The 14,601-nt window shown below is 37.3% G+C and overlaps 2 protein-coding genes across 2 annotated transcripts; both read right to left on the reverse strand.

Annotated features, from left to right (window-relative positions):
- Positions 1 to 6: 6 nt before the first annotated feature.
- LOC104090990 (expansin-A4-like) lies at positions 7 to 2,379 on the reverse strand. The gene is made up of 3 exons (XM_009596218.4): positions 2,123 to 2,379; positions 1,100 to 1,412; positions 7 to 726 (listed from the first exon to the last, which is right to left on the reverse strand). The coding sequence occupies exons 1-3, from the start codon at positions 2,265 to 2,267 to the stop codon at positions 423 to 425; spliced, it is 762 nt and encodes a 253-aa protein (XP_009594513.1). The 5' UTR covers positions 2,268 to 2,379; the 3' UTR covers positions 7 to 422.
- Positions 2,380 to 5,461: 3,082 nt separating this feature from the next.
- LOC138907949 (uncharacterized mitochondrial protein AtMg00860-like) lies at positions 5,462 to 6,022 on the reverse strand. Its single transcript, XM_070198575.1, has one exon. It carries the CDS (start codon positions 6,020 to 6,022, stop codon positions 5,462 to 5,464), a length of 561 nt encoding a protein of 186 aa, XP_070054676.1.
- Between the last annotated feature and the right edge of the window lie 8,579 nt (positions 6,023 to 14,601).

Below are 14,601 nucleotides of genomic sequence, written 5' to 3' on the forward strand. Positions count from 1 at the left end.
AAAATGTAGAAGGATAATATCCAAATCGTTTAAGCGAAAAGGATAACGTGACATTAAGTCGCCCCAATTCTGCTTACACAATGAATTAGAGACTAACAGATAAATATATGCGATATTCAAGTGGCCTACAAATCCATAAATGGCCACTAATAATATCTCTAAAAAAGGATAAAAATACATAAGTTGTAAAAATTTCAACTCAAGATCCAATCATATCTACTATAGGCCTAAGCGGGTGCTAACTAGCCACCACAGCAATAGAGCCAAATTCGGTAAAAACTTATCCATATCGGAACTCCCCCGGCCTCTCCCAAACCTACTCACCCTTTCAATGCCATATACAAATTAGAAGTTGAAAAACTCTCTATTTTTCTTTTGCTTTTTCCTTAATGTGTTTATAGTAGTAAAAACTAATTATGTAATTAAAATTGAGCCCCTTCAAAAGTTTGGCCAAATTGCCAGTTAGCTGGTGCAGCATTGTTGCTAGTTAGAGTCCTTCCATCACTAGTGGTGACTTGAAATGAAAGACTCTGGCCATTGAGATTAGCATTGTTCTGCCAGTTTTGGCCCCAATTTCTGGACATTGTTTGCCATCCAGTGTTAGACCCTTTAATTGAAACTGATTGAACATCACCAGCACCCCCAACATTTGTCACCAAAACCAAGTTGAAGAATGAGTGTCCATTTATTGTAAACCTTACTCCCCCCTTTCTTCTGCAGGGCACCCTGTAATAAACAAAAACCAAAGAATCCCATATCAGCAAATAACTTCTATTCACTTGAGTTTAACTTCTATAAATTGACAATTAGGTCACCTAAAATATAAGGGATCTTTACATAAATAGCCAATTTTATTAACTAGCCAGTATATATAGATTAGATACGGTTAATGGTTATACACATATTATATGTTGATTATACATTCGCCGACTATTTTTAGTTTAAACAGTTGGGTTAACGACTATATAAGTTAATTCTTCAAAATGGGGGTTGTAACTACATATAACTGTCCATAAAAAGTGAGATTAGTAATTTTGAAAATAAGGCAAGTTTTCTACTATAACACGTCGTAAAAGTTCTTTGATATATCAAAGTTTACCTTCGGAAAGAAACAGGGACGATACCAGCTCTGTATTTGGCAATTTGCACGAAAGCAGGCTGAGCTAAATCGAAGTGTTGGAGAGGAGGATTGCACCAACCACCATTGTTATTAGGGAGGGATGGATTTGGAGGGCAGAAGTTAGTTGCAGTAACAATAATGCTCCCTTGGAGGCACGATTGAGCTTGGTTGTTGCAAGTGAGCTCGTAACAAGCCCCACATGTTAAACCATTGTTGAATAGTGCTGTACTTAGTGCTGCAGTGTTGGTTCCATACCCTTGGCTATACAAATTTCCATATCCACAAGCACCCCCTGCATTTGCCCAATCATAGTTACTAAGTTATAGTATATAAATTAACCTCAACTTCTATATCTATACTGACCGTGCAAAACAAGTTTTACACTATCATGTTACATAGTAAAACAAACAACAACAACAACAACACTATCAGTTTTACACTTTCAATTTAGACGAGATAGTTTGACTTAACACAAAACAACAACAACAACGACAACAAACCCAGTGAAATCCCATAAGTAGGGTGCGGAGACGATAAAGTATATTCAAACTTTACACTTAGAGATGACTACACAAAGTTTAAGGGAAAAAAAAAGAAGAAACTTTTAAAACATGTGATTTAAAAGCTTTAAGAGGCAAAAACTTTGTGGGGGTCATGACATTTGTGTGGCTATAAAAGTTTCCCGTTAAGCATAAAGTGAGTAAAATAAAAAATTTAAGTTAAATTATTTTCAAATATAAAAATATGTAATTTATTTTGGAACGGACTAATAAGGAAAATGTGTCATTTAAATTGAAACAGAGGGAATACTAACTTTAGTAACCTAGAAAATAATATATGTTACTTACTAAAATAAGTGAATATGCTGATAGAGTAAATTTTTTATACATTACCGGTATATATAAGTTAAATTCGGAGCTAAATAATGCTATGAGGATAGTATTTCTGTATAGTCAAACTTGATTTTAATGTGAAACAACATGAAAACAATTGTGGACATACCCATAGTACCAGAGGCATCACCCCCTCCATAGAAAGTGGCATGAGCATTTTGCCAGCCACCATAATCAGCAAAAATTCCATGAAAGCAAAAGCTTAAAAAGAAGAAAAGAAGTGAGATAATGGAGAATATTGCTAGATTAGCCATTAATGAGCAAACTATGATATAGGTAAGAAGAGAATGAGAGAGTGGTGAGATATGAGCTGAGGGTTATGCACAAAGCTAGCTAGCTATTTATACAGAAAAATAGATGCTGAAATTTAGGCATAAGATATGGCAATTGCAAATAAATATAAACATAGTAGAAAGTGACAACTTTAGCAGGGCTCACATTTTGAGAGAGTAGTCGAAAACTGTTAGAACCATTAGTTTTTAGGTCATAAAACAACTACCAAAACGCACATGCAGTTGTTCCACTTGAATTACCAAATTGATTGGCCCTACATAGCACATGCATTTCTCAACCCTGGCCAATTTTTTCGTTTTAATTAATTACGTTGAAATAAATTTGTTTTCCTCTCATTAATCCCCTAAAATCTGTGCCATTCAGGTAGGTGACAAGTGACATCTTAGAAAGTTGGATTCTTAATTGCTTCAACAAACTTCTTAATCATAACTAGTAAGATTTATGCTACGGTTAGTATTGTTATTGTTATCGTTTTCTGTAGTGCGAACTAATTCATGTTAGAAAGTCGTCTCTCTGCACTAGAAGAAATGTAAGGGAAGTCGTGTTTTAATTTTAGTCAAACGTTGTTAAAAAAGACCTAGGTAACAGTTTAAGAAACAACTTCAATGGAAGAAGAGAAAATCAACGTGCAGAACGATGAAACTATTCTAAATATTGGAGCCTTGGTTATGCTTGCTTTTAGCGTCCACTTGGGTCATGCATTAATGAAGCTTTGAGATCCGCTCCTCAATTTTTTTTTTTGCCACATAGAACATCGTGGTTTTTCTTTTCACCTCATAGAACCCATTGCACGAAGTATTCTGTTCATGAAGAATTCAGAAAAATGTTGCACCTCAAGATGGTGTGACGTAGGTATAACCTATCATAAAACAAGTATCTTATGACTGATTACACGATTCGAAATTTGTAACTTATACGTCATACGAAAATAATTTTACTGTTATTTTAAATTTCCGCTTCCACTTATGTCTAATTATTAGTATTATTTGTATAAAAATTATTGGAATGCCCGAGTTATGTAAATACACAATGACAAACGCTTCGACGACTAGATTAATATACTTTTATGCATTGGGTTGTTGACCTGATGTGCACAGCACATAACGTACATGTTGTACTATGCCAAAAAGGTTCGATTCTTCTTCATGCATTCCTAACTTTTACTTCCTCCGCCGCTCTATATGATACAATTTTCTTATTAATTTATTTTTTTTAAAAATAATACATTGGAGTCTTCTATTTAACCCATAATGATATTCTTTTATAGTCGACAGAAATCTCATGACATGTTTAAAATCACAACAAAAGTTCTTTCGTTCTTTCTTAAATTCTGTGTCAAATCAAACTAACGTTATTAGTAAGATTGTGATACCAATAAGGTATCGAACACATCAAAGAAACAGTAATACGAGAGAAGAGGAGAGAAATGGAGGTAAGAGAGGAGAGATAACTCAGAAGAAGAGGGAAATGATATGTATTAGCTTCAAAAGTATCTTCCCACTATTACAAACTATTACTTATACAATTAGAGTTTGAAATTGAAACGCAAAATATGCTGAAAATAGAAAAAACAGAATAACTACTTTTTCCGCCAAAGCTACATGTTCAAATAATCCTACTCAACTATCCTACTCAGCTTCCACGTCAGTTGTTGTTGTAATATGTATATCAATACCCCCGTGATGAAGATCACCCTTGTCCTCAAGGGTGAAGGCTGGAAATTGAGCCCGTAGTGCAGAAGCTAATTCCCAAGTGGTATAAGAAGCATGTAAGTTGGACCATTTGACCAGGCATTGTGCAACAGCTTTGTTCCCCCTTTTGATCAAACGTCTAGCTAGAATGGCCTCAGGAAATGGACAAAGCTGGTTAGATAGGTCGAGGACTAGAGGATGAACAATCTCAGAAGGAAGGTTATGATAAAGTTTGAGCTGAGAAATGTGGAAGGTAGGGTGGATAAGGACCTCTGGTGGTAGCAGGAGTTTATAGGCAACATCACCAACCTTTTCAACAATAGGATATGGACCAAAGTAACAAAAAGTTAGCTTATGATAAGGAGAACCAGTCAATGCAGATTGTCAATAAGGCTGCAACTTGACAAACACCCAATCTCCAACATGAAAGGTTTTAACAGACATGTGAGCATCAGCCTGAGCTTTCATTCTCTGTTGAGCTCTATGTAAATGAAATTTGACCATTTGTAGCTTGAATTCCCTTACTAACAAGATATCTTCAACAAAAGAGGACTCAGAATATCCAGGAAGATATGGCAAGTGTAATGGAGGAGGATAGCCATATAGAAGTTCAAAGGAGGATGTTTTAATGGAGGAGTGTGGACATAAGTTGTACCACCATTCAGCTAAGGGCAAAAAAGAAGGCCAATCAATAGGTGAGTCAGTGCAAAAATACCTCAAATAGGTCTCTAGGCACCTGTTGAGCACCTCATTCTGGCCATCAGTTTGAGGATGGTACGCAGTAGAGGTTTGCAGAGTAATACCTTGACCTGAGAGGAATTCCTTCCAAAAGGAACTGATAAAGATAGGGTCTCCGTCACTAGTGTTAGAAGCAGGAAATCCATGCAGTTTAAAAATATTGTCCAAGGTAGTGCATGGATAAGTAGGGGTTGGAGAAGGCCAGGAGAAGCAAGAGGTATCATACTTATTCTTTTGGCAAGTAGTACATTTCTGAATGAAGGCTGCAATGTCCTTCCTGATACCCTTCCAGTAAAAATAGGTTAACACCTTCCTGGTAGTGGCATCTAAGCCAAAATGGCCCTTGTTGAGATGGAATGCCATAAGGTAAACAGTTTAGCTCTTAAGGCAGCATCATTCCCTATCACCAACTTCCCTTTCCTTCTAAGCTGGTTATTGAGCCAAGTAAAATGCTTCTGGGGGATTTTTTTTAAGGACTGGATCAAGGTGTGAAGCTCAGGATCAGAAGACCAACTAGCAGTGATCTATTTTCATAACTCAGTGGAGACAGAAGAAACAAGCAATGGCATTAATTCAACTCCTTGAACCCTTAACAAAGAATCAACCACTATGTTCTCCTTGACTTTCTTATATTGGATCTCAAAATCAAAGGGTAAAAGTTTGGCAATCCACTTGATTTGAGAATCTGTGTGGATCTTTTGCTCTAGGAGGTACTTTAAGGCCTTCTAGTCAGTTTTAATAATGAAATATTGACCCATGAGATATTGTGACCACTTGCTCACAACAAAAGCAAGAGCCAAGAGTTCCTTCTCATAAACAGAAAGAGCAACATGACTAGGAGCCAAGCCTTTGCTGATGAAATCCAAGGGATGTCCCTCTTGCATGAGCACAACCCCAATACCTGTGCCACTAGCATCAGTTTCCACCAAAAAAGGAGCAGAATAATTAGGCAAGGCCAACACAGGAGCAATGGCTAATGTAGTCTTCAAAGCAATGAAAGCTTGATCAGCACTGGTGGACCAGTTAAAGTTGTCTTTCTTAAGAAACTCTGTAAGAGGTCGACTGATAAGACCATAATTCCCTATGAACTTCCTATAGTACCTAGCAAGGCCAAGGAAACCTTTGAGTTGCTTTACAGTAATAGGCACATGCCATTGTTGAACAACCAGAATCTTCTTTGGATCAGTGAAAACTCCTGCAGCTGAGATAAAATGCCCTAAGTACTCCATATTTGCCACCCCAAAAACACATTTAGAGTATTTGTCCAGTAAGCTGTTGTTCACCATAAATTCAAATACTTGCTGGAGATGTTGTACATGGTCTTGTAAGTGCACACTATAAACTAAAATGTCATCGAAGAAAACTAATACAAATTTCCTTAAAAACTGTTGAAATAAATGATTCATAAGACATTGAAATGTAGAGGGAGCATTTGTTAAACCAAAGGGCATGACTAGGTATTCATAATGGCCTAAGTTGAGTTTTAAAAGCAGTTTTTGGGATGTCTTTAGGCACTATTCTAATCTGATGGTAACCCGATCTTAGATCAATCTTAGAAAAGACTGTAGCTTAGTTAGTTCATCCAAAAGATCATCTATAATGGGAATGGGGAACTTGTCCTTAATTGTGCATTGGTTTAACTCCCTATAATCAGCACACAACCTCCATGACCCATACTTTTTCCCTACTAGGACCACTGGTGAAGAGAAAGGACTATTACTATATTGGATAACACATTGTTGTAACATTTTCAATACCAGATTCTCTATGATATCTTTCTTCATAGAGGAGTACCTATAGGGCCTGATGTTGACTGGTTTAGATCCTTCTTATAGGGGAATTCTTTGATCAAAATCACCCCTCTGTGGAGGCAAAGCTATGGGCTCATTGAAGATATGTTGATACTGGGTGATCAGGTCCTTAAGTGATCCTGGTATAGGCTCCTCTACATGCAGATGAAGAGCATTACAGTGGCTGTTACACTCCTTCACCGTTGCAGGTGTAACCACCTGTAACATGAAGAACTGGACCTCTTCATTCCATCCCCTTTTTTATAGCTTTAGAGCTTGAGAGCTTGCAGTCTTCCGTGACTCCTTTGAACACATGATATTTGTTCTGGTAGTTAAAGGACATAGTAAGTTGAGTGTAATCCATAGTAACAGGACCCAATGCTTTCATCCAAAGGGCTCCTAAAACCAAATCATACTTCCCTACAGGAAAGACAATCAAGTCTAAGGTATAGGTAGTTCCTTGTAGCATCCATTGGAAGTCTCTCACTATACCAGTGGTAGCCTCCATAGTATTGTTATCCAAACTGACATAGCCCAACTTAGTTGGGGAAATATGACAGCCCAACCTTTTTGCAGATTCCGCATTAATGAAGTTGTGAGTACTTCCACCATCTAGCAATAACTGAAGGGGTCGTTTATTACTATAGCCAATAACATGGATATTTTGGGCCCCCTGAAGTCCACTTATAACACATAATGAGATCAAAGGAGGATCTCCGTCAGTCATAGCCCATTCCTCAGTAGCTAGTGTTCCTTCTGACTTAACTGGCTCTTCATCTATATCACCCTCAGAATATTCTAGGTCTATGATAAATATTTGCTTAGGTAAGGAACACCTATGAACAAGTGTGTACTTATCATTATAAAAATAGCATAAACCCTGAGCTCTTTTGGCATGCATCTCAGCTGGTAAAATCATTCTTCTAGTTCTGGGAGTAGTAATGTTTGAAGTTGTTAAAGATAGTTTGTTGGTGGGTGATGAAGGTTAGGAGTTTTGGTAGGGTGAAGTTCATAAGGGGTTTTTCTATTGGGCAAGGATTAGGTAGGTGCGGGAAAATGTTTAAGAGTTCTAGCATTAGTTGCTAAGGTAGCTTCATCTAATCTGGCCAGTCGATATGTTTTTGAGCGAGTTTGGGGTTCATGCATCATAATCGGGTTAACCACCTCTTCCTTCAGTCTACCTAGGAAGCATGATATAGCTTGATCTACTGATAAATTATACTGTGAAACAAGCTTGTCAAAAGCAAACTGAAATTCTCTCACAGAACTAGTTTGTCTCAGCTGCTTTAACTCAAGCATGGGATCTGCAAACTCATCCCCTAATGTTTCAACCAATACAGCCAAGTATTCCTCCCACTCAGGTGGCCCAGGTACACCTCTACACTTCAAAAAAAAGATTGATGCCAAGCCAAAACATCATCATCCAAATTCATAGCTACTAGCCTCACTCTCTCATTGTGAGGAGTATTATCCATAGCAAAATACTGCTCAATTCGCTAAGCCAATTTTTTAAGTTTTCACCATTAAAGCGAGAAAATATCAGATTATGATTTCGAGTGTTAGCAACATAGTAAGGATTTGGGCCTTAAATGCCTTGACCTGCTTTAGCAGTGTGAGCTCGATTAGTCGAAGTAGAACCGCCGTCCTTCGACTGCTGATGCAATTGCATTCCATCAAGGGAGTTTTTGAGAGCACTAACCAATTGAACTAGCTCAGTTTGCCTGCGATTCATGTCGTCCCTAAGCTCCTGATGCTTCTGATCCATGATAGCTCGCAGATCCAATTGCTGAGCTGCTAAATCCTTATATTGTTCCTGTAGATTAACAACTGGAATTCCTTGAGCATCTTCCACAGTCTTTTGAGGTCCCATCGTGGTCGCATAGCTCTGATACCAATTGATACCAATAAGGTATCGAACACAACAAAGAAACAGTATTACGAGAGAAGAGGAGAGAAATGGAGGTAAGAGAGGGGAGAAAACTCAGAAGAAGAGGGAAATGATATATATTAGCTTCAAAAGTGTCTTCCCACTATTACAAACTATTACTTATACAATTAGAGTTTGAAATTGAAATGCAAAACATGCTGAAAATAGAAAAAATAGAATAACTACTTTTCCAGCCAAAGCTACATGTTCAAATAATCCTACTCAGCTTCCACGTCAGTTGTTGTTGTAACATGTGTATCAGATTGATGGGGTGGGAGGTATAAACTAAGGTGTAAAACTTCTACCTAATGAATTCAGAAACTAGCTAGTAGTTCTCCATTATCTTTCTCTTGTCAAAATATCCTTAATTAATCACTTACCTAAAAGTGCTTTATTCATGAGCTTTACTTTCCTCTAATTCTACCTAGCTTCCTAAAACAAAATTGGGAACAAAAAATGGCAAAACAAGAATATAATGCGCCAGCCATATTGTTTTGCAGTAGATATGAGGCATCAGATATGACCAAACACTTAGAGATGGAAACCTAGAAGTAGTTGTCGGTTGTTCATTTTTTTTAATTCTAGGATTAGGTCCATATGAACATAAACGCCAACAAGCAAACTATTGCAAGTCAATTCAGACCTGACATGTAACCGTCCCAGAAGTTCTTGTTTTTTTTTTTTTTAAAGTACACGTGGTTAGTCCACAAATCATGCAATTTTGGTTGCTTAATAAGACAAAATTAACGAATTAAGTAATAATTTACGTGTTAGAATGATTTTATAATCATTGTATCTATTGTTATTATTATATCTTTTTGTTGGTTTCCTACCATATGGCTGATATATGTATATCGGAGTCCTTACTATCTGGATTCGCTTTGTGTAAAACTTCTTTTCATCAAGATTTTTTTCTTTCTTAAGAATCCAAACATTTGGTTATGAATGAAGAGATCATAATTATCTCACCATGCACATGGAATGCTTTGTCAAATTTTTTATGAGATATATGTAGTAATACTGTACGTAAACCACTTGACATATACTGTTGCTTAGCTGCCGGTTAAATTTCTAATTTTGCTCTAAGAGGTCACATATTCAAACTTCAACCAGATCATCTTTTTTGATAAATATTTGAGAGAATCTCTATTGTAAAAAATTATAAATAAGTAGAATTGAACTAATGACCTCTTCTAACTTAAGATTCAATAAAACTAATGGATTAAGGCTGTTTCTTGTTAGGTAATATGATAATTAATATTATTTATTCTCCACTCTTCTCTAAATATTGACACAACTTATAAAAAAATCATGCATATGCAACCCTCAGTATCATTAGTTACTACTTTATTCAAACTGTTTTAGGTATAATCTGTTTAAGAGTTTCAGGACCTACCATGTTAGGGTAACATGCAAGAAGCGGACATTAAGGTCCCTTGTATCCGTACGTCACTATCATATCTTAGGGTGAAGGAAAAAAAATACATTTTAATTAAGCATGATTACTGTAAAATCCAAATGGGAAAGGACTTTTGAATATTAAATAAAATAAAAAATATTTTACAGAATTGAAATTTTAAAGAGTTCTTTGAAAAGAAAAATGAGACATTGGAAAACACTGTGAGACAAGTGATGCTTGCTCAGTTGGTAAAAGTACATCTACTTACGATCGTTAGGTACTGGGTTAGAGTCACCGTGGAGGGGAAGTGTGAAAATACTATAGATCTTCTTAATTTGGGAAGGGTTAAAAAAAAAAAAGACATTGGAAAACGTTCAATTTCTAATCTACCAGTCCCAAAATATTTTTGTTCTTGCTATATCTTCAGATTTTGTCGTTTTCACGTTGAGAATATATATGAAATTTGCATTTTGGGATTTACAATCTCCTTATACTTCCAAAAGTCTTTGCTGTATGAAACGCATGATCTTGACTTTTGAGAGCACATCAATCACCTATATATCTCAAGATTTTCGGGTATGCTCATATTTAATGTTATTTAATTTGTTTGGTTACGATATCAAGTCAAAATGTAATAAAAATATGTGTCACATGTCCAATCAATTTTCCCCCTTAGAGATGGGGCATAAAAATATCGTAAGGGCGTACATTAATCGGGTTGATTCGATTTTTTTTTTTTAAAATTATCAAACCAAACCAACTATATCAGTTTGGATTGGTTCGGTTTTGTCAGATTTTTCGAATTTTTTTGTTACATGAATATTATTTCAATCTTACTTTATTAAATTTTGATAAGTAAATATACGTTTAGCAAAAATTGAAAAACTTAACAAACATATGATCGATTAAAATATTCTTATGGGAGAACAGTTTTCTTAGTAACACATGATAGTTAATTTTTTAATCGCCTAACAATAATTTTTCGTTGATGTATATTTTCAAGATTAACTGAATTTAATAATCATAAAAATCAATATGGTACCTATATAATGATATGTTATACTTAATTTTAAATTATCAAAATACCACTTCAAATTCGAAAAAGATTAAGAATTTAATAGATCTTGCCATATGATATGGAAGAACAAAGAGATTGACACATTTCAGTAACACTAGATAAGAGAGTGATCATACAACCCATTATTTAAAGTAATAAAAAATGGGAGCACTTCATATCTAATTAAATATTACCTCCCATAAGAGAATCACAAATATTTCTAGATATTTTTTTAAAGAAAATTCTATAAAAAGTATATATATAAATTATATATTTAAACATCGGTTTGGTTCGATTATTTTTACTCAATACCAAACTAAATCAAACCAAATCTGATCGAGTTTTTTAATCGGTTTAGTTTGACTTTTCGGTTTGGTAGGGATTTTGCGGTTCAGTTTGTACACCCCAAAAGAGAAGTTATAAGCAATCAAGAAAATAAAAAAAAGAAAGACTAAGGCTAATTTTTGACATGCAACCAAAAACGCCACTTTTCATTCTATCCTTGTTAGATGATCCTATAATGTGTTTAATTTTATGTAATATATGAAAAACTTTCCGATAATAAAAGCAATATACAATAATATATCCAAAATTTGTCCAATATGTGGGACGAACACTTTCAACCAAATGACGAGCTAGATTTCTTCTTCTTTGAGTTTTATACCGTATAGGGTAAAATATGCTATGACATGTGGCTATCCAAAAGAGGGACACGTGAAACCCAAGACGGGAGATGGCCAAGAGCGAAGGCAACTGTTCCGTTTGTCACCGGAAAGAATAACGCTCATAAAGATGTGATAAATACTCTTCGCCCGGTAGCATTTAATAGAGAATATTCCGTGGCATTAAGAATGATTGCCCGTTACAGGGAATTTGACATTTATATTCACCGTTACATCTTCATCAATGACCCTCATAATTGACATTAAAGAGGGGCACGATCCTAGGACCTCCTTCCCTAGACGTAGCTATAAATAGTGAGCTCAGTTATCATTGTAGACGACACGAATTTTCTGACAAACTTATGCTACATTCTATTCAAAACTTAATACAATCTTATCTTCTTGCCTTTTGATTTCATTGCTGTTGTGCCCGCAAATCATGTTCCCAGAACTGCTGTTTCTGTTATTTCGTCTCCATCTCAAGGCTAAGTATTGCATAATTCTTCAATTATTTTATTATTTCAGGATCAAATTAATTCATTTGTCTAGAAACCACATTTAAATTCAACTGTATCGTTTTACGGGTAAACAGTTTGGCGCCCACCGTAGGGCCTAGACAGCCGTGCAACTAAATTGATCCTTGCCTTTTTTACTGACGTGTTTTGATTATTTTGTCTTAGAAAAAATCATAAGAAATGACAGATAACGCTATTAACAACACGCACAATCCCGAGATTCGAAGGGATCAACCTCATTTCGAGGACTTAATCAGTGACACCCACAATGAGGGAATGGCGCTACACCGATGCATGACAAGCAATATCCTCGACATGTTCGGGAGACAACTCCCGATGATGCTGAGGAGGAACATGTCGTTGACGCGGTAAGGGTCTTGCAAAATCAACAGACAATCATTCTAGGCCACCTCACGCGACAAGATAAGGTTATGACGGAGTTGAAGCAGGCGCTGTCGGGGGCTTCGAATAATGCGAATAGAGGAGATCTGATTCCTCCCGGTGCTCCCGCAAATCAAATAACGCAGAGGGTCGACAACAACACTCCTAGGGGAGAAGTTGGCTCCGATGGGGCTAGGGGGTGCGGATCCGGCCTCAATAACGAGAACGATCCTTTCAAGAATGAACTTTTATGGTTTATGAGGGAAGTGAACGCCCGCATGGACCAAATCCCGGGCGCGCCACCAGAACTAAAAGGCCCGAACTCAAAGAAGTATACTCAATTGCCATACAAGCCAAATGCGACACCAGAATTAATCTCGAAGCGGTTCAAAATGCCTGATGTGCCAAAGTATGACGGAATTTCAGACCCTTAGGAGCACATTACCACCTACACAACGGCGGTGAAGGGAAATGATTTAGCTCCTCATGAAATTGAATCTGTTTTGCTGAAAAAATTTGGAGAAACTCTCACGAGGGGAGCCTTGACGTGGTATTCACTGTTACCCCAGCATTCCATAGACTCTTTTGAGATGCTCGCAGACTCTTTCATCAAGGCTCATGCCGGGGCCAGAAAAGTACAGGCCCGAAAGGTTGATATATTCAGGATTGTGCAAGGAGAGTCCGAGTTACTACGAAAATTCGTTACCCGATTCCAGAAGGCGAGAATGTTGCTCCCTGCTCTCACGTATGAATGGGCGGCTGAAGCATTCACCAAGGGATTGAATCCGAGAAGTTCAGACGCTTCCCAAAAATTGAAGGAATGCCTGCTTGAGTTTCAAGCAACGACTTGGGCGGATGTCCACAACCGGTACGAGTCAAAGATAAGGATCGAAGATGATCAGGTTGGTTTTCCATCGTCGACCAAAGGATGGGAGAAGAATAGAGAAAAATCAAAAGACGATTACTACATGGACAGATGGACTTCGAGGGGCCGATTTTTGCCCTACGAACGGACCGAAGGCCGCGACAGAGGATTCCGGACAATGGACAGATTCGTCGTTGACAGAAGGACTGATTACTATCGGAACAATAGATCACTGCAGGATAAAGAAGCGTCAAGGTCACGAGATCCTTCTTACCCCAAGTTATCGGATTACAACTTCAACGTCAGTATAGTGGAGTTGGTGTCAGCCATGAGAAATATCAAAGAAACACGGTTACTGAAAGCAATAAGATCTGATCCCAGCAAGAGGGATCCCAACTTATGGTGTGAATACCGTGGGATAAATGGCCACCGGACAGGGGACTGCCGACACCTCAAGGAAGAAGTGACAGCATTATTGAAGAATCGTCACCTCAGAGAATTCTTGAGTGATCGAGCTAAGAATAATTATGGTCGTAACCGGGACAATGTGGAACCCTCTAAAGAAGGATAAGATCCCCTGCGCCAAACAATCAACATGATCTTCGGAGGGAACGAGATCAACGGGGCCACCTTTTCGGCAGCAAAAAAGATGAAAGTATCAATAACCCATAGCAAAAGTCTCTGGGAAGACGATATCACTTTTACGGAGGAGGACACAGACGGATTGCTGCTACCACACAACGACACACTGGTAATTCTTTTAAATGTACTATATTTTAAGATTAAAAGTGTTCTAGTGGATCCAGAAAGTTCGGATAATATCATACAATGGAGAGTATTGGAGCAAGCTAAACTCACCGGAAGCATTATTCCGGCCACAAATCTTCTCACCGGAATCAACCTCGTGAGTGTGATAACCTGAGGAGAAATTTTATTACTCACAAACGCAGAATAAGTAATGAAAAAAACTCTCTTCGAAGTGTAGATGGTGATATGGGATATAACATCATTCTGGGAAGGCCATGGTTGAACGAGATGAAAGCTGTACCATCAACATATCATCAATTACTGAAGTTTCCAATACCCGAAAGAATTAAGCAGATAAGGGGTGACCAATCGGCGGCAAGGGAGATGAATGAAATTTCGGTCTCCAGTAGCAAAGGAATGGAACACGCGACATATCAATTACAGGAACCGGCACCTGCTCCCGAACTAGATGAAGTTAGTCTGGGGGCTGAGGCATCGGAATATTATCAGGTGCCGAGATAT

The sequence above is a fragment of the Nicotiana tomentosiformis genome, chromosome 3 (genome assembly GCF_000390325.3).
Source record: "Nicotiana tomentosiformis chromosome 3, ASM39032v3, whole genome shotgun sequence".
In the NCBI taxonomy this organism is placed as follows: Eukaryota; Viridiplantae; Streptophyta; class Magnoliopsida; order Solanales; family Solanaceae; genus Nicotiana; species Nicotiana tomentosiformis.

Excerpts from the sequence above, each read along its gene's own strand:
- LOC104090990 (XM_009596218.4), bottom strand. The coding sequence starts at position 2,267 with ATGGCTAATCTAGCAATATTCTCCATTATCTCACTTCTTTTCTTCTTT. Across the intron at positions 1,413-2,122 it reads TGATGCCTCTGGTACTATGG|GGGGTGCTTGTGGATATGGA; the intron begins GTATGTCCACAA and ends GGGCAAATGCAG. Across the intron at positions 727-1,099 it reads GTCCCTGTTTCTTTCCGAAG|GGTGCCCTGCAGAAGAAAGG; the intron begins GTAAACTTTGAT and ends TGTTTATTACAG.
- LOC138907949 (XM_070198575.1), bottom strand. The coding sequence starts at position 6,022 with ATGGTGAACAACAGCTTACTGGACAAATACTCTAAATGTGTTTTTGGG.